Genomic DNA, 21350 nt, shown 5'->3' on the forward strand with positions numbered 1-21350 from the left:
ACTAGGAGACTTTCCAAAAGGTTGAACAATGTCAGAGAAATATTAAGTATCCCATTAGTAGAACTGTAATTTTGTATCCTCCACACACACATTGTAAGTGTTAAATCAGTTATCAAATGCAGATTTGTCTTTTCTCCAAGCTCAGAAGTTCGCCTTTTTTCTTAAAAGTGAACTCTGTCAATGGAAAGCCTTTTTATTCACGGACAGCTCGAATTTAGCTGGATGTGTGACAGACTGTATGAAGAAGCAACTCTTGTACTACTTTTTGCCTAGGGCTGGGAAATGTGATCTATTTTGGGAGAAGTTCATTAATGGCAAAAGAATGATGAGTAGTTACTAGAGTAAATCTAATGATAGGTAGAATGAAAACTAAGAAAAAGGTTAAGCCATGTTGAAAAGAATAAAGAAGTAAAGTAAATAAGAATGCATTGCAAATACATAAGATTCCAATCTTTCCCATCTAATATTGTAGCTTTAGGAAATCATTTTATTTCATGAAGAATACGATGATAATTGCATAAAAATCTGTACATATAAAAATTAGTTTCCCATTTTTTCCAGGAAAAAAATTCAAGTATAAATTCTACAGTAGTCTCATTTTAATTATAATTAAAGTGTTGGCCATCTCATGTATAAAATTTCTACTTTACATATGTAAATCACAGAACCATTTTTAGACAACCATTACAATTTATAAATGTAGGGTGATTTTACTGAGAAAATGTATTCCTCTATGAGTGGATGTGTCCCTTCTCCCACCAACTAATGACACAGCAATACACACTCATCGAATTTTATTAGTAAGTAACACACTGCTACAAACAATAATTCTCTTCTCCGTGTCCGTGATTATGTGTACATGTGTGAGTTGGTTAGAATGCATCTGCCTTATCTCTAAAACTCAAGAGCAAGATGAGCTAGGCTTAGGCTTTCGCTGAAGGTTGACCATGCCTTTGTGCATCAAGTGATCTGACATATCCTCAGATGCAAGAATTTTTGAACCCCTTCCTCAAAGGCTATGGCCGCATTTGTGGCATCTTTTGCACTTGTTACAATGTAAGGATAGTCGCCGTTCTCCCTGCATAAGCTTCACTTCTTCTATAAACACCTGCAATTCGCTAATGCCAGTCTTAGAAACCAGAATCACAAAAGGAAAGCTCTCGGGTTCTTCCACATCTGCGTAATAGATGAACTCTTTCTTCCAGTTACTTAAGTTCTGGAAGCTTTGTGAATCATTGATACTACAAGTAAACAGACGACTGTCAGAACCTCTGTAAAATAACATCCTCAGTCTTTGGAATCTCTCCTGACCTGCCATGTCACAAACCTTCATGGTAGCAAAATGTCCATCCCTTTCAAATCTTGTTAAAAATTCCACAACTATCGCATGGAACAGCTGAGTATCAAACGTATGAGTTGCATGTCTGTTCATAAACGAACTCCTCCCAACCCCACCGTCTCCAAAGAGAATTACCTTTAAAAATGATGAGTTTCCTGCCACTGTTCATCTGAAGAACTTCAAGAACCCTGAAAATAAAAGGTAGCATAACATTCCTTTTTACCTACTTATTCTTCTGTATGAGACTATGAATATCCGCATTTAGTTGAATTAAAACACAGTCCTAGAGAAAAAGTAATAAGACTGGATATTTACTGAACACATAGCTATGTGTGGGCTACTATACTACTATTATTCTCTAAGACAACTAAAAAGGGCTCACTCTTCTCCTTTCTCACATCACAGCTGTCTGTGAAGTTGGCACTTAAGCCTCAATGTGACATCAATGCTCTTGTAATGAACAGTGAATCTATGATAAGCCCCTCTCTGCTCATAGTAAGTCAAGTACAATTGATTAGAGATGGGTAAGAGATGAAAGACTGCGTGTTTCTGATACAGCAAGATTTATACTTTAGGGAGAACGTTGATGACAAATGTAATGGAAGTTACTGTTGAGAGAGCAGGAAGCTTTATAGTTGTATTTGGGCCAAAAAGAAGAGCCAGTTTTTTGCTGTGCATGTTGGTTCACGCCTGTAATCCCGGCACTTTGGGAGGCCAAGATGGTTGGATCAAGAAATCAGGAGTTCTAGACAAACATGAAAAACATTCTGAAACCCTGTTTCTACTAAAAACACAGAAAATAGTCAGATGTGGTGGTGTGTTATTGTAAACCCAGCTACTCAGGAAGCTGAGGCAAGAGAATCCCTTGCCCCAGGGAAGAGGCGGTTGCAGTGAGCCGAGATCGCACCCCTGTACTCCAGCTTGGGCTACACAGTGAGACTACATCTCAAACCAACAAACAAGCAAACAAAGAAAGCAGGTTTAATCTTTTCACATCGTCCCATAGTCCTTGGAGACTTTCTTTGTTCCTATTAACTCCATTTTCTCTAACCTTTTCTTCATGCTTTATCTCATTAAGTTGACCTTCAGTGATGATATCCTTTCTTCCACTTAATTGATTTGGCTATTGATAATTGTGTATGCTTCATGCAGTCTTTGTAGTGTGTGTTTTTCAACTACATTATGATATTTAAGTTTTTCTCTTAACTCGTTATTCCAGTTGGCAATTTCCCTAACCTTTTTTTGAAGTTCTTAGGTTCCTGGCATTGGGTTACAACATTCTTTTTTAGCTCAGAAGAGTTTGTTATTACCCAACTTTTGAAGCCTACTTCTGCCAATTCCTCAAACTCATTCTCTAGTCAATTTTGTTTTCTTGCTGGTGAGGACTTGTGGTCTTTTGGAGGAAAAGAGGTATTCTTGCTTTTGGAATTTTCAACTATTTTTGTCCTTTGTGCATTTTCATACCTTTGATCTTTGATGTTGGTGACCTTTAATTCGGTTTTTGTTTTGTTTTCTGGAAATCCTTTTAGTAGATGTTGATACTATGCCTTTTTCTTATTAGTTTTCTTTCTATCAATCAGGTCCCTCAGTTGCAGGTGTGCTGGACTACGTTGGGGGTCCACTTCTGACAGTTTTTGCCTGAGTACCACTATCAGACGATACAGAAAAGCAAAGATTGCTGCCTGTTCTTTCCTCTGAAAGCTTCATCCCACAGAAGCACCTGCCAGGTGCCAGCCAGGGTACTCCTGTATGAGGTGTCTGTCGATCCCTGGGGGGAGGAGTCTCCCAGTCAAGAAGCATGGGATTCATAGACCCACTTGATGAGGCAGTCTGTTGGAGATCTTCAGCTGTCTTCAGAACCACAGGCAGGAAGGGTTACGTCTGCTGAATCTGTGCCTCTAGCTGCCCTTTGCCAAAGGTGCTCTGATTCAGGGAGATGGGAGTTCTATGTACAAGCCCCTAACTGGGGCTGCTGCCATTTTTCAGAGATGCCCTGACCAGGCAGGAGGAATCTAGGGAGGCAGTCTGGCTACAGCAGCTTTGATGAGCTGTGGTGACTTCCTAGTGACTTTATTTACACTGTGAAGGGAAAGCCACCTACTCAAGCCTCAGCGTTGGTGGACACCCCTGTCCCCACCAATCTCAAGCATCCCAGGTTAACTTCAGACTACTGGCTGGCAGTGATCATTTCAAGGCAGTGGATTTTAGCTTGCTGGGCTCCTTGGGCGTGACGTTCACTGAACTAGACTGCTTGGCTCCCTGGCTTCACCCCCATTTAAGGGAGTGAACGGTGCCGATTTCTGGCATTTCAGGTGCCACTGGGGCATGGAAACAAACAAACACAGAAACAAACAAACAAATGAAACACTCTTCAAGCTAGGTCACTATCTGCCCAAATGAATTTTAGTTTTATTAAAGTGTACATTTTATGTCCACTTACAATTTTTAACTTTCTACTCTTTTTATATGCCTTGCATGAAAATTTACATTTAGCACTTTCAATTACATGTTATAATGTAACTTTTAGCCATTTTAACTTCAACGCAAAACGTGTTAAGTTTTTGTTTGTTTCTTTGTTTGCTTTTCCTGTAAATGACAGTAACACTAAACCTTTCCCATGGGTACAAGTGAATGATATATTTACAAATTCACCTACTTAACAATTAGCACTTCCGGGAAGCTGGATTTGCTATAAAGATATTTTGAAAAATGTCTGTTTTGTTCTAGATGTCCCCAGACGATAGATAGAAATTTGGAATCCTCTTTATGGAAGAAGACAGTTAGGTTGAGAAAGTCCTATTCATCCCCAGTGTTTCCTCTAGCTTAGTCCCATTGGTCCTTAGAGGAACTGGACAGCAGGCAGGAAATTCTCCAGTTCCAGGAAATATCCAGGAAAAGGTAGATCTTACCAGATGGCTGAATTAAAGTTGTATATTGGATATTCCAGTTGGAATTGGCACAGGGACTGTCAGAATGGAGCTACATGATGAAGAGAGAGCAACAGAATGAGAGAGATAGAGATTGAGAGAGACAGAGAGAGAGAGAGAGAGAGAGAGAAGAGGGAGCCAGTGTTAGGAAGTGAAATACCTAATACTGGTTGCCAGAGGTGGATTCCTGAGGCTTGAGGGTTTTAGAGCCCTGACCTGAGCCTTCCAGTTCCCTTCAGGTCTGTTGTCCTTCTCACAACATTCTCTTGATGGGTTAAATGAGAGAAAAAAAGATGGGGCAGGTGGCCAGAGACTCTCAGGATCCAGGAGTTACCTTAGGATAAACTGCCATTACCCACAGCTTCCTGGGAAGAAAGGGAGCTTGTGCTCCCAACACTGGTTCCAGTTTTCAGCATCAAATGTAAGCATTATGAAAAGAGGAGAGAAACCTGAAGGATGGCTTGACAGTCAACAGAGAGGTTTACTTTGAATCAAACTGAGAGGGGTGTCTGACCAGGTGTAGTCAGAGCCACACTCTGTTAGCGGACTAAGAGTTTTTCCCAATTCAGTCTCAAAGAGTTTATCAGAGGTTTGGACTCTCTCTTTTTCTCTTTTGTTGTGGTCATCTGACAAAGAGAGTTGTGTTTCTGTTTCTGGAGTTGCAGGCATATCCTCCATGTCTGCTTCTAGATTCCCTACCTTAGTGCTCCTGAAGGCAAAGGACTGTACTTCTTATTGGTAGTCAGAAGAGAAGCGATTCCCTTGAAATTCGTGAGGCTGAAAAGAGAGCTTGAAGTTAAAGTGGCACTGTTTGTTCAGGATGAAGGTGCACCTGCTCTATCACTTTCTAGTCAGGTAGGTGAGCAGCTACTAATTTTGTTTTGGTGTTTGGAGCAGTTATATACCTAGAAGTAAATTCTGTTGTCTGCAAATGCAAATCAGAGAACCTGTATGACTCTATCTGATGTATTTGCCATACACAAATGTAGGCTGACATGCATTATAAACCCTGTGATTTTTAAAAATTATTTTATGGTAATTAATAATGATTACTTGGCACTCTCAAAAACAAGGTTAAATTATTTTGTGTATTGAATATTCACATTTTTTAAAGGAATTCTCTAAGCTTCATAGTTTTAAAATTTACTTTTCTAATGTTAAAATGTATGGCATTTTATTAAAAATAAAACTGTAACATAGAATTAAAGTTACTGATATTATACATAACTAAAAGGCTTAAATTATTCTCCTGAAGTTGTGGAAGGTTGTTGTTGTTGTTGTTTTAATTATAGCAGCGTATAAAATCTACAGTAACATCTAACACAGCTCTTTATTTTCTCTCTCAAAAGGAATTGTATTTAATATTTTCTTTGTGAGAGTTTGCTGTTTATGAGAACAGAATTCTTTTTATACAAGTAGAAGCTGTTTCATAATCTTGATTCTATTACACCAGTGAATGCTTATTTTTCACAGAAATGTAACAACTTGAGCAAGAGTGATCAGTTACTAACAGGAGTATTGAATCTCCAGAGAAGAAAAGATTCAGGGCATAGGGATTAGATTTACAGAAATATAGTTTGTTGTTTGTAATGTATGCCAGTTCAGGTAAGATATTTTCATAATTTTATATCAATTATGTTTTCATTTTAAAAAAATGAGGAGTACATTTTATCAAGTTATAAAATGAAAACTGTCCTAAAGTACAATCAATATTCCATTTACATATACATATACACATAGTAAAATGCATTGCAAATGTGTGCAACTTTAATGTATTTCATGTATTCTCAGGTTTTTGTATGCACTTGTTTCATTTTTCTAGTAATCCTTAAGAATAGATATTCTGTCTGATTGATGTTATCTTTCTCCCTCTCTCTCTCTTTTTTTTTTTTTTTTTTTTTTTTTTTTTTTTTTTTTAGATGGAGTGGCCAGGATGGAGTACAGGGGCAGTATTTCGACTGAATTCAAACTCTGCTTCCTGTGTTCAAGCGATTCCTCAGCCATGGCCTCCAAAGAAGCTGGGACTGTGTATATATTCATTCTTTTGTAGAGACTGGGTTTCACCATGTTGGTCAAGATGGTCTCCATCTTCTGACCTTGTGACCTGCACACTTTGGGCTCTCAAAGTGCTATGATTACAGACTTGAGTTACTGTGCCCAGCTGATGTTATCTCTTAATGTTGCTTTTGAAACGTACTGGCTTCCAGGTCATGTCTCACACTATCTAAAAGAGAATTTCTAGAACTTGGAAACGGAATCTATATCCTTAAGGGATCCCAATTATTTGCTTTTCTTGCCAGGTTTCAAAAGGACTTTCATGAGGAACTTAGCATGTATGTATGTTTTGTTTCACTTAAATAAAGGAAAAGATAGTTAGCGATAATGTAAATAAATAATTCACTTAAATTTTTTGGTGATGTTAGCATAAATGAAGAAATGCAATTTTCAGTAAATCTCTCTTAGGGTAGCCTGATTTTTCTTACATCAACCTATTGCACAGTAGTACTAAAGACGTGGATATATTGTCAGAAACACACAACAAAAACATCTGTAGTGTTTTCAGTGTTATTGATGTTGATTTTATGAGTAAAAAGGAGGGCAAATTTATTACAGATGCTGTCATCCAATTAGAATATCTGCAATTCAGGTGTGAGTACAACACTTCAAAATTGCTGATTTATGGATATAGTTAAAATTTAATTACTAGTTAATATCTCAGTGATGTTGATAAATATTAGGTCACATTTATATGAATGATCAACTGAGAAAATTAGCAGATCATTTTAAGTAACTTGTTAAATCACAAATATTTTACTATCAAAACTAAGTTCTATGGTCTGACATTCCTGTAATGAAAATGTTATTTGTATTATTAATATTTACCTTAAAGTGGAAATAAATTGTTCTCTTTACTCTTCCTCCTCTGACCATCTCTGTGCTTTGCTTTTCTTAGCCTTGTCTCACTACATCTGAGATGCTGGGATACTTTTAATAGAGGAGGAGCATATGTTATACAAACATAAACATGATATTTATTTTACATTTAAAAGGATCAAACATAGAACTCACACAAAAAATTGTGTTTTACAAGCTGTAAGTTGAGATTTCAGCTACTTATATACAACACATGATTGGTTTATAATATAACCTGTTTAATTTTAATTAACAAGGTTCTGTATACATTTATATATCTTAAGGCATTAGGCAGTGTGTTTTAGGGTTTAGGAGTTTTTGAATTTGAGAAAACTGAGTCAACACACTTATGTACTATAATAGTACACATTGTGTACTATTCCCTGTAAGTCCCCAGGAGTACCCAAAGATGAAACATAGTAATGTTTCTGTGAAGAGAAATAAATATTCCCTTTAAGGTGAAGGGTACATGAATGTAGACTTAAATGGCTTCTCTCAATTAAGTATATATTACATCAGAAACTGAGTTACCTACCAAACAAAAAAGTCTTACTTAATTGAGCTTTTTGAATTTTAGATAAATTACTTTGAATCTGCCTTAATTACGACTTTGAAAACACAGTACGGAATAAACAGCCCAGGTGAGATACAAAGCATCATAATAGACAGTAAAAATACAAAGAGTTCTGCCGTCAGTTGTAGGGACTATGTGACTTAGATTTGGAGAGTAAATAGCATCTTGCAGTAGAAAACGGTTGCATTGTTAAGTTTAAAAAAAAAAAAAAAAAGTAGCCACTAGTTACAGATTTACTACTGGCATAACTTGGCATTTTAGCAATTATGTGAGATATTCAGTGTGACTTGATAAACCATTAGAGGATCACAAATTAGTAACATCTCACTGGCTATAGCATGGAAAATTTCACAATGGACCACAGTAAGGAAGTATTCAAAATTGCCTGCAGAAAAAGATGTGCGTGCTCTATGTTAGAGAAACTGGCAATGTGGAACATATGTGTTGAGAGAATTACAAGCTCTTTATAAGTTACAATAGGCAGGTATTGGTACTTGGATATTTGAGGCAGTTAAGAGATGTTAACACTGTGTCCCGGGTGTAATTTGATAAGTTGAGGGAATAGTAATACAATTTACTGATAGAAAAAAAGAGAACCTATTTGAGCAGATTGCATTTTAGAAGCATGTGGGACACCAAATAAAAAATTGTAATGGGGAGTTGGATACACACGTCCAAAATTTGGACTCATCTAAAAGGATCCATGTGTTACTATAGATGTAATAATGACAAAAAGTCATAGAAAGGAATGTCCTAGAATGGAAAAATTTAAAAAAAGTGTTAATGTTAACAAGGTAGATAGTATTAAGTTACCCAAAAACAATCCATAGCCTGTAAATAGTTGGTTTAATAGGTATGTAAGAAGAAGACTTGTGTGTGTATGTGTGTGTTTTTTTTTGTTTTGTTTTGTTTTGTTTGTTTTTTTGAGTGAGTCCAGGCTGGAAGGCAGGAGTGCAATCTCAGCTCACTGAAATCTCCACCTCCTGCGTACAAGCAATTCTGTGCATCAGCCTTCTGAGTAGCTGGGATTACCAGGGCCCATCACCACGCCTGGCCAGACTGGATTTGAGAAAAATGACAATTTTTTAAAAAACTGTGGTTATGGTAAAAAGAGATCATTAGCCTTCTTCTAGAGTTCTTACTTGTGTCATCTGCAGTAAAATAAGCCTAACAATTGCACCACAATTAGTTGCCCAAAGATGCCAGGAGACACAAAGTTTTATTGTTGTAGGATTTTAGAAACAAATCATACTATGTATCTGGAAACTCTCTACACACATGCTCTCTCTCTCTCTCACGCACACAAACACACAATTTTCACTCAATAGACATAATAATAAACTCACTGAAAACCTGATGATAAATGACAGTTATTATAAATCTGTAGAACAAAACGATTAAAGGCAAGTGACAAAGTTAAATTTTAAACAACTGAAAATATTAGGTTTTGACAATTAAAATTTTCTAATTGTTCTTTGGTCCGCCATCATAAATTTCAAGCAGGTCAATTAATGTTGTACAATTGACATTAAGAGTTCTTATCAATGATATTTAATTCATGCCATTATAAAAATAGTTTGCAGTCATACATTGTTTACTATGTAACTGCACGTGTTTCCTCTAAAGTAAGGCTAAATCACATCTTAGCCTCATCTCATCCAATAAAGTGATTAAAGTTATACATGTTGGGTTAATGTGAAAAATAGTGGCTGTGGATTAATGTGGGTTTTATGTATGAATTTATTATTCTCCTTATTAAGACAAGCATAAAATGTTTTATTTAATTAACATTAGTCTATTCAATAGGCAGCATTAAACAGATATATATATATATATATATATCAACATCTGCTCTGTACCAAGCGCTGTTTGAGACAGCAGATAACAATATAGGCAACGATAATACTAATCCAAATTGCACATAAAAACCTTTGATACTATTGATAATGTGGCAAATGACATGATTCTCACTTTATTATAATTGTTTTTCTTTTTTTTCTGTGTATTTTCTTTAAATTATACTTTAAGTTCTAGGGTACACATGTACAACATACAGGTTTGTTACATATATATACGTGTATCGTGTTGCTGTGCTGCACCCATCAACTCATCATTTACATTAGGTGTATCTCCTAATGCTATCCCTCTCCACTCCCCATTCCCGGTGTGTGATGTTCCCCTTCCTGTGTCCAAGTGTTCTCATTGTTCAATCCCTACTTATAAGTGAGAACAGTTGGGGTCTGATTTTTTGTCCTTGTGATAGTTTGCAGAGAATGATGGTTTCCAGCTGCATACATGTCCCTACAAATGACATGAACTCATCCTTTTTTATGGCTGCATAGTACTCCATGGTGTATATGTGCAACATTTTTAAAAATCCAGTCTATCACTGGTGGATAGTCTTTCCTATTGTGAACTGTGCCAAAATAAACATATGTGTCCGTGTGTCTTTACAGCAACATGATTTATAATCCTTTGGGTATATACCCAGCAATGGGATGGCTAGGTCAAATGGTATCTCTAGTTCTAGATCCTGGAGGAATCACCACACTGTCTTCCACCGTAGTTGAACTAATTTACACTCCCACCAACAGTGTAAATGTGTTCCTATTTCTCCATCTCCTCTCCAGCACCTGTTGTTTCCTGACTTTTTAATGATCGCCATTCTAACTGGTGTGAGATGGTATTTCATTTTTTTTTGATTTGCATTTCTCTGATGGCCAGTGGTGATGAATATTTTTTCAGGTGTCTGTGGGCTGCATAAATATCTTTTTTTGAGAATGTCTGCTCATATTGTTCATCCAATTTTTAATGTTTTTTTAATTGTAAATTTGTTTGAATTCTTTGTAGGTTCTGGATATTAGCCCGTTGTCAGGGGAGTAGACTGCAAAAATTTCTCCCCATTCTGTAGCTTGCCTGTTTACTTGGATGGTAGATTCTCTTGCTGTACAGAAGCTCTTTAGTTTCATTAGATCTCATTTGTCAATTTTGGCTTTTGTTGACATTACTTTTGGTGTTTTCGACGTGTAGTCCTTGCCTATGCCTGTGTCCTGAATGGTATTGCCTAGGTTTCTTCTAGGGTTTTTATGGATTTATGTCTAACATTTAAGTCTTTAATCAATCTTGAATTAATATTTGTATAAAATGTAAGGAAGGGATTTAGTTTCAGCTTTCTACATATGGCTAGCCCTTTTACCCAACACCATTTATTAAATAGGGAATCCTTGTCCCATTTCTTGTTTTAATCAGGTTTGTAAAGATCAGATGGTTGTAGATGTGTGGTATTATTTCTGAGGGCTCTGTTCTGTTCCATTGGTCTGTATCTCTGTTTTGGTACTAGCATCATGCTATTTTGGTTACTGTAGCCTTGCAGTATAGTTTCAATTGAGGTAGCGTGATGCCTCCATCTTTGTCCTTTTGGCTTAGGATTATCTTGGCAATGTGGACACTTTTTTGGGGTTCCATATGAACTTTAAAGTGGTTTCTTCCAATTCTGTGGAAAAGTCATTGGTAGCTTGATGGGGATGGCATCGAGCTATTTATGACAAACCCACAGGCAATTTCATACTGAATGGGCAAAATCTGGGAGCATTGCCTTTGAAAACTGGCACAAGACAGGGATGCCCTCTCTCACCACTCCTATTCAACATAGCTTTGGAAGTTCTGGCAAGGGCAATCAGGCAGGAGAAAGAAATAAAGGGTACTTAATTAGAAAAAGAGGAAGTAAAATTGTCCCTGTTTGCAGATGATATGATTGTGTATTTAGAAAACCCCATCGTTTCAGCCCAGAATCTCCTTAAGCTGATAAGCAACTTCAGCAAAGTCCCAGGATACAAAATCAATGTGCAAAAATCACAATCTTTCCTATACACCAGTAACAGACAGACAGAGAGGCAAATCATGAGTGAACTCCCATTCACAATTGCTTCAAAGAGAATAAAATACCTAGGAATCCAACTTACAAGGGATGTGAAGGACCTCTTTGAGGAGAACTACAAACTACAGCTCAAGGAAATAAAAGAGGACACAAACAAGTGGAAGAACATTCCCTGCTCATGGATAGGGAGAATCAACGTCCTGAAAATGGCCATNTTTCTTTCTTTCTTTCTTTCTTCTTTCTTTCTTCCTTTTCTTTCTTTCTTTTCTTTCTTTCTCTGTCTCTCTCTGTCTCTCTGCCTCTCTCCTTCTTTCTTCTCTCTCTCTCTCTTCATTTCCTCCTTCCTTTCTTTCTTTCTCTTTCTTTTTTTCCCCCTTGGGTTTTACTCTTGTTGCCAGGGCTGGAGTGTGGTGCTTTCAAACTTGACCCACTACTACTCTCACTGCCCCATGTTCAGGCAATTATCCTGCCTCAGCCTCCTAAGTAGCTGGCATTACACGCATGTGCTATCACACCTGGCTAATTATATATTTTTGGTAGAGACAGGTTTCACCTTATTATCCAGGGTGGTATGGATCTCCTGACCTTGCGAACCACCTGCCTCAGCCTCTCAAAGTGCTGGGATTACAGGTGGTGAGCCATGGCACCCAGCCATGTTAATCATTTGAAAGCTTTTCTCGTCCTGTAACAGTTAGCATGACTTCTCACCAAGTTCACTAAGCCAAGGGATGGAATTACCTAAATTATAACAGTTGTCCAGAGTAAAAGCTGTATTGCTCAGAAATCTTATTTTTTTATAATCAGAAAATATAAAACAGGGGAAAATATTTTAAAAGCCGATTTTATTCTATGAGTTCTTCATCTTTAATGTTTGATAGTTCTATTTATTTTGAGGTAAAGAACATTGAAATATTTTAATAGAAATTCTAAAATATTAAAAGCAATATGCACAATTTTCATATATCAAAATGTGTGACATGGTAGATTGTAATTTTTGAGCTGGGGGCACTTTTGTGGTAGAATTTAAGTGATGCTTCTGAAACTTGGCCACATCGAATTCCAGTGAAGTACATATTATCAGAACGCACAGTACTTCGAAGTGCCATTGAACCAAGATTTCTGACTGCTTTGGTAACCAGTCACAATTTTCCTTGAAAGCAGTAGGTCCCCTGGTTTATTTCTATATTATCTTAAAACTTTTGTTGTTAGATGTATGGTTTGCTGAAGATATAAGTGCATTCTGATTTTAAATAATTCATATAATTTTTTTCATTCGATGCAGTATCTCCATGCCCATTGTGGGAAACAATGGGATATGAAATGTGGTGCATAGCATGAGGGACAGCAATTCGTTTGTTCAAACTGGTTACAATATACTATGTATTTATCTTTTTAGAGTATAATAAGCATTAGCATCGACCACTATGAATGCAAAAATGCAATCTACGTTAGTCAAGACCTACAAAGACACTATCAGGACTACTGGTATTGGGACCTTGTAATCCAACTATGTTATGGGCTTTCCTATTTGGCCCTATTGTTATTTGCAGTCTATGTTTCCCTTCTGGCCTAGACTTAGATTTTGGAATTTCTGTTTCTTAGAGAGTACAAGAGAAATAAGTGTAGATTAATCTTATCTCTGCATTACTGCTGCACCTCTACAAGGTCGCCACTTCAAGTGAACACATCATAATGTCATCTCCCAATCATCTTTGAGAGGATTCTTCAAATGGGAATCAATATGTCTTCCTTTCATGTATTCTTAAACTTTTACTACAATGCGGATGCCAGGATGTGACTCAGTCCATTGAAAGCCCACGTGTCACATACTGACATCTGTTTGAAAGTCCAGTTTTCTCTTGTTCACATGGCCAGGGCATTGATTACTATTTACTACTCATAAATTCAAACAATTGCCTTTATAAAATAATGGTGTAGTGTTTTTAATCCATAAGTAGAAAAAGAGCATGACGTTCAATCACTGAGCTAATTTGCTCCTTCCATCTTCAATTGTTTTTTTCATTTCACAGGTCTCTCTGAAAGCCTGCCAACAGGACATTGTTCATCCACCTTGAAACTGCCATTCATCAACCAAGCAGGCTGTTATTGTCATTAGGGAGCTCTTCAAAGGGCACTGCCCATGTGATAGTGTGATCCAGTAATTCCTGAGATGGTTCCAAACTCGATGCTAGAAATCACCAGGCGACCTGCTCTTGAACAGGATGAGCATTTTCTTGCAATTCCCTGGTAACATTTTCCACTATACAGCCAATTGTTAAATGTCATTTTGGAAGTTTTCTGAGCACTTATCTTTAGGCTGTTTCCCTAATTTGCCCAACACATTATAGGTGTTGCAAGTTTTACAATTATTTTATGGGCTTCAGTCAAAGAAGCAGTCTCAACGCCAAGGCAAGACAGATTAATAATTATCTTTCCAATGGGGTATATTGTTTCGTGGCATCCAGGAGTGCCCTGGACCACAATTTCCAACGAATGCTGAAGAGGGGCATGCGTGGGTTTTCTGCCACGGCCTCATTCTGCCAACGAACATGTTGCAAGTACTTCTAAAATCAGAATTTCAATCACGAAGGCCTGTGGCATAGAGAGAAAGAGCTTTTCGACATTCAGAAATGGACAGCTTTTGTGAAACTTCTTATTTGAATACACTACCATTTATTGCTTTTTAAATGGATACATTATAATTTTACATATTTACAAAGTAAAAGTATTATTTTGATACATGCACCCAATGAGCCATGACCACATTTTTAAATGGCATATTGGTAATTGGTATATTAATCATTTCAGTCATATATGACATATTTGTTTAAACAACTTTTGAAATCTAAAATTCTAGTTATTTTGAAATTTATAATACATTATTTATACCTGTAATCTCCCTTCTACACAATCAAACTTTAGAACCTATTCCTTCTAACCATATGCTTTACCCATTAACTAAGGGACATATTGGTTTGCTCAGCGTCTTTCACAGCCTATAACAATCTGTCATTCTTTTCTCTGCCTCTGTAGGATCAACTTTGTTGTTTCTCACATATAAGTAAAATCTTGCAATCCTTGTCCTTTATATTTCCTGGCAATTTCATTTAACATAATGTCCCTTAATGAAGCCTTTCTTTTCTCAATTGTGTTTGGTTAAGGTATTGAGGTTTTTATACAACTATATGCAAATAAGTTGAAACAAATACCAAAAGCTACTGGATACAATGATAAATATATGTATATTTTATACTCCTAATTTTCAAAGTACTCAATTTACTATTTAATTTTTACTATGATTGCTTATCTCACACATGGGCTATTATAACTGAGTTCACAGAAAAGTTGTCAGAATAGAGAGGTAAAATAATAACATACACTAGAGGTTATGTAATATAGTAAAGTTTGATCAAGTAAGCAGGACTAAAGGTGAATGAGTCCTCTGCCACGAGTAACTCTGGGGGAATAAGTTACTTAGACTTTGTCGGATTCCGTATCTTCTTTTGAGAATAATGCATTTTCCATGTTATGTAAGGTTATTTACATGATGAAATCAGAATTATTAACACTCAATAAATATACCTGTTAACTCTAGTTGTGGAAGGAAGGGGAGTATAGTCAGACTCTCCGAAAGTCAAAACATGATTGTAGACATAGAGCAAAATACAGTTGGTTTCCAAGGATCTAAGAGGTTTCTGTATGATTTTCCTTGTGTCTTAAGTTTGTGAGGAAGAAATAAACAACACCCAGTTTCTGCCCTGGAGAAGCTCATTGAATAGAAAAAGGAGCAAGGCAGATATGCGTGCCACAGTACGCTGCTGAGACAACATAAAGCACAAGCAACCAACTCCAAAGGTACGATACCTACTTTGAAATTTTATATTCTGTCTGTTTCATTTGCTTCCTGCTGTTGCGATTAACCATATCTATGTGTGTTAAATCCAACACCCTAGGTGTAACACGGGCTATAGTGCCAGAACTTCCATTCCAATTGTTCTTCCAATAGTGGCTGTTAACCAAACATTGGTGAACATTCCATATGAAGATTCTACTAAAATTAAAGCTACCCTGACTGCGATGTTTATATGATATAATTTACGGGGTCTAGGAAACAGAATCACAGAAAGTGTGATTTGTAATTTCTATAAATGATAAGTGCTGAGACACCAGTAGCTGAAAGACAAACTATTTCTGCCTGCTGAAAGGAAAAAAAAATGAAGAAATTGCAGGAAAACCATTTACTACTTTTAAGCTCTTCTGATTTTTAAATTTAGTTTCTATCAATGTCTATAGAAAAAAGTAAAATAATAGTAGTAATAATAATAATAATAATAACAATAATAATAATAACAAAGAGCTTGAGTAGAAAGAACACCAAAATATAGGAATTTCATATTCACCTATTTGGAGGTAAATCTTAAATAGTGGATCTACCAGTATAAGCTAACATTTTTACCGCTTTATTTTCAAATGAATACTTTTCATAGGCAGTGTGATGATAATTCTTAACTAATATTTTTACAAGTTCATACGGCTTAATTTGAAGAACAATTTGTTTCTTTAACAGTAAAAGCTCTCGTTTGAGAAAAATACATAGAGAATTTTTTTTAAAAGCATGGCTATGAAACACAGATAATATAAATATGTCAGTCATAGTATCTCAGAGATTTTAGCCCTATTATGAAAATGTACTCCTCAAATAATTCTTTTAAAGTACAAAAATCTCAGAGAGAAAAACAGTAGCTGCTCAACAGTAGAATCCTAAAACAAAGTAAAAGTAATTAATAATTAGAATTTACTACACGGTTTTGCTTCTCATCTTTGAAAAACCATTGTCTAGAGTTTTTCCTATGCATTCAATTGCAAGAATACTATTTCCGGTGGAAATGTATATATATATATATATATATATGAAATATATTTATGTACATTATATTTTATACAATTGTATAGTATATAATATGATATACTATATATTCCTATGTGATATACAATATAATAATTTATTATATAATATATAACATACCAAGTAATGAAATTGCTGAGTTCAGGGTATTTCTTGTTCTAAATATCTGATGAATTACTACACACTTTTCCACAATGTCTGTACTGATGTACACTGCAAACAACAGGTAAAAATATTCCTGTGACTCCATTAACTCACTGCCATCTGTTGTTTCCTGGGTTTCTAGTAATCTCCATTTTCACTGGCCTCAGATGATATCTCATTGTGGTTTTGGTTTGCATTTCTCTAATAATTAGTGATGTTGACCTTTTTGAGATGAACGTTCGCTAAAATAAAAGACCCATAACTCTTTTCTTACCCCAATGTGGCCGCTTTATATCTGCTAATCAGCATCCGTTTCACATGTGTTTTAACACTATCCTGCCAAAGAAAATGTATTATGTGCTCAACTTATTGGATAGAGAAAATGACACGATGTTAGAGGAGCAGAAAGTTAGAGAAAAATGAGATCTTTTATAAAATTTCGGCAATTTTTCTTTTGAGACAGACTTTCACTCTTGCCATGCAAGCTGCAATGCAATGGTGCAATCTCGACTGACTGCAACCCCTACCTCTTGGGTTCAAGCAATTCTACTGTCTCAGTCTCCCAAATAGCTGAGATTACAGGTGCCCAGCACCATGCCCCGCCGACTTTTTTATTATTGTCGCATCACATCTAGAGCTAAGCATATCAGAAAAATGAAAATCTGACCACAGTGACATACAAATTTATGTTGAATAGAATGGCCTGTAATCATGAAGAAATGACAGATGTTAGTGAATGTATGGAAAATTTGGGAACCTCATCCAATTGCTAACGGGAAGATGAAAGAGGGAGTTTATTTAGAGAACAGTCTAGTAGTTTCACAAATAATTGTATGTACATTCAGCATATTGCCCAAAAATTAAGGTGTATTTACACCAATTTGTATAAGAATGTTTGTAGTTGCATTATTCACAATACAAATGTTTCCATCAACTCCTGATGTGCAGGTGGACCTAGACAAATGCTACCCTTGCAATGCATTTGCCTCATACATTCACTTTCTATGTCTCTGATATAATTGATGCAAATCCACATATTCTATAATGAAAACACCAAGATAAAGAGTTTGGACAAAATCCTGAAACTTTTTTACCTCAGTATGCTTGACTTAAAAATAAGACAGCATAGCAAGCCCATTGCAGAAATCTCAAGCTTAGGAAACCCCAGTGTTTTAAAGAGAGTGTGTACGTTAAAATGACTAAAGTGATAGTTTGTGAGTTATCTCTCAAGATGTCTTAATGCCATGTCCTCTTCTGGGAGGGTCCTGAGGTCAGTTCTTTATTCTCACCCTGGATGTTGCACCAGGTGTTCTGTAGCAACAGCCCCTCCTTGGCAGGTCCAGAAAAGGAGTCTTCATCCTCATAGTGGACGCGACTCCAGGTGTCCCAAAGCCACTGCCACTCTTGGGCGGGTCCTGAGATGAAGTAGGCTTCGTCTTCCTCATAAATGTGGCCACAGGTGTCACAAGGTACCCTGAAAACATGGCCTCTCCTGGGTGTGTCCTGAGGAGAAGGAAGCTCTGTCCGAGGCACTGTGAGGAGACCCTGCTCCTCAGACAGCTGGTTTGTGAAATCAGTGCGTGGGCTCCGTGCACCTGCTGGTGGTAGCCATGGAAAATCTTTGAAATTCAGGGTGTATTAATCCAGACGATACTTTCAGGAAGTGGAAGTGAAATAGAGGCAACCTTCCCATGCCTTCAATGGAGATAAAAAGAAGCAAAGACGAGGTCAATAGACAAAACTCAGTTGATTTTTTCTATATCAGCAATACTGCACAGAGATAATAGGAATTTGAAATATTAAAACACCATTTACAATACTACCCACAAAATCGAATTCATTAAGTATAAGGGTAACAAGATATGCAAACTTCTCTCAGAACACAATGAGTCACCTCTGAGGGAAATCAAAAGAAATATGAGTAGACGCGCAGACAGGCTAGGCACAGTGGAAGTTGCCTGTAATCACAGCAGTTTGGAAGGCTTTGGCAGGCAGGTCACTTGAGCCCATGAGTTGGAGACCAGCCTGGGGAACATGGTGAAACCTCATCTCTACCAAAAATACAGAAACAATAAGCTGGGGTTGGTGGTGCATCCCTGTGGTCCCAGTTACTTGGGGCATTGAAATGGAAGAATCTCAGTGAGCTGAGATCGTGCCTTGGCACTCCAACGTGAGTGAAAAAGCAAGATCTTTCTCAATAAATAAATACAGGAAGAGACCTTTCTTGTTCTTGAGAAGTACATTTATTATTATTTCAGGCATATTCCAAGCAAATTCAAGGCAAATAAATCAACAAACTCTTCCTAAACCTAGAATAGATGAAATAAGCCTGAAGAATAATAAAGCTAAAGGACTTCCTCACATGGATATGAATACCTGCAGTAAAGCTAGCTCAAGAAACAAGCATGTGGCATGGATAATTTAATAGACAATTGGATAAGTGGAACAGAATAGCCCCAAAACAGACACAAGCCAACTGATTATTCCTCATTTTCTGTGGATTTATCTGCCTAGGATCTTTGATGCTGATGGCCTTTGGATTGGGTTGTGTGTGTGTGTGTGTGTGTGTGTGTGTGTGTCCTTTCTGTTGATGTTGATGTGACTGCTTTCTGTTTGTTAGTTTTTCATCTGACAGTCAGGCATCGGTTATGTAGGTCTGCTGGAGTTTGCTGGAGGTCTCCTTCAGATGCTGTTTGCCTGGGTATCACCATCTGAGATGGTGAAACAGCCAGAATTGGAAGATTTTCCCACAGTGGTAGCTGACTTTTCCAGCCAGAGCTCTCCTGTGTGAAGTTTCTGTTGACCCCTGCTGGCAGGTGACTCTTAGTCATAAGGGACAGGGGTCAGGCGCACACTTGAAAAGACAGTGTGTCCTTGGGCACTGTTCTAGCAGATACTCTGTTCTCTTCAGAGCAGGCAGGCAGGAATGTTTACGTTTGCTGAAGTTGCACTCACAGCCATACCTTTTCCCAGGTGGTGTGTCCCAGGGAGATGGGAGTTTTACGTATAAGCCCTTGACTGGGGCTGCTGCCTTTCTTTCAGAGATGCCCTACTTAGTGAGGAGGAATCTAGAGTCCATCTGGCTATAGATAGTTTGCGTATTTCTGTGAGTTCCATGCAGTCCAAACTTCCTGGCAGCTTTCTTAACACTGTGAGGGGAAACCCTTATACTCAAGTCTCAGTAATGATTGTCGACCCTCTCCCCAGCAAGCTTGATCGTTTCAAGTGGACTTTAGAATTCTCTGCAGGTAGTGAGAATTTGAAGCACTGGATCTCTGCTTGCTGTGCTCCATGGGAGTGGGACCTGATGAGTCACACCACTTGACTCCCTGGCTTCAGACCGCTTTCCATGGGTGTGAATGGTTCTGTGTCACTGGGGTTCCACGCGCCATTGGGGTACAAAAATATTTTTTGCAGCTAGCTCAGCATCTGCCAAGCGGCCACCCAGTTTTGTGCTTGAAAACCCTGGCTGTGGTTGTGTAGGCACACTAGGCCATCTCCTGGTGTGTGGGCTGCAAAAACCGTGGGAAAGGTGTAGGAAGTGGGCTTGACAGCACAGCCGCTGATGGCTTTCCTTGCCTAGCGGGGGGAGAATTTCACAACCTCTTGCACTTCCTTGGTGAAGCAACACTCAACAACCTGCTTCTGCTTACCTGTTGTGGCCTGCACTCAATGTCTAACCGGTCCCAATGAGATGAACTGGGTACCTCAGGTGGAAATGCAGAAAACAACGGTCTTTTGTGTTGGTCTCTCTGGGAGCTGCATACCAGAGCTGTTCTTTTTCAGCCATCTTGTCAGATGCCCACCATCTTTTATTCTTATTTAGAGGGCACTGTTAAAATTACCAGAAGTTTCACTTGTAATGTCTAAAAGGAAAAACGAAACTAAGAGTGAGAAATCTTTTACTAGTCTGTCTCCAAATGTCAATCAATGCAGTGCCGTGTGAAAGATGAAGAAAAACTAACACACCAAAAACATGTGATTTCACATTTCCGCTCACTTTTGTAAAAGAGATTTCAGGAGGAAAACCTCCAGAGTTCTATTCTGTATCAAGTATAAAGCATTGCAAAATGTGTACTGAAATTGAAATCAAAGTTTTTCTTTTTCAATTCCCACAGAAACTGTTTTGTACTCTAGAATTTCCTCTTGCTGCTTTTACATCTGTAGGGGTTCCGTCACGATGGTGGGGAAAATTATCAGATGCAAACCTTCTTGGAACTGCTGGGGGATTGCCATAAGCCCCAGTAATAAACTTGACTGAAGGCAGACTTTTCCCTTTAGTTAAATAAATTAGAGTACAAACAAAGGATGTCGGGTGTTTACCTAACTAGGGTACTCACCCCTGTGGTCCTAAGACTAACATCTGACTTTCCACAGATGCTTAATTCCTTTCTCATTGGGAAGTCTACACTGTCAATTACACTTTAGTGGTGTTGACTCAAGCCTTTGTATGTTCATCTTTACTGAATAAATGCAAGTCTCACTAGCTGCTCAGGGCCACAGTCAAAACTGTTTACTACACTCTGGTGGAGTCTGTAAGCAGCCCAGATGCTAAGCTAGACTGGCAAAGCAGAATATCTGTGTGTGAGTGTACTTTACTCGTCCATCAATGAGTCAGGGTCTGTGGGACCGAAACCCTTAGGCATTTGTAAAGGAATCACTGGGATGAA

The 21350-nt window shown here is 37.6% G+C and overlaps 1 protein-coding gene across 1 annotated transcript in view; it reads right to left on the reverse strand.

The window, feature by feature from the left end:
- Positions 1-901: 901 nt before the first annotated feature.
- The window catches only part of LOC108522228 (ras-related protein Rab-9A-like), a 25084-nt gene continuing 4635 nt past the window's right edge, over positions 902-21350 (reverse strand). Inside the window, 4 exon segments of the mRNA XM_017862303.1 lie at positions 902-999; positions 1002-1084; positions 1086-1500; positions 17970-18299. Of these exon segments, the coding sequence (XP_017717792.1) occupies positions 902-999; positions 1002-1084; positions 1086-1500; positions 17970-18299 (926 nt within the window).

The sequence above is a fragment of the Rhinopithecus bieti genome, unplaced genomic scaffold (genome assembly GCF_001698545.2).
Source record: "Rhinopithecus bieti isolate Rb0 unplaced genomic scaffold, ASM169854v2 scaffold_3255, whole genome shotgun sequence".
Lineage (NCBI taxonomy): Eukaryota > Metazoa > Chordata > Mammalia > Primates > Cercopithecidae > Rhinopithecus > Rhinopithecus bieti.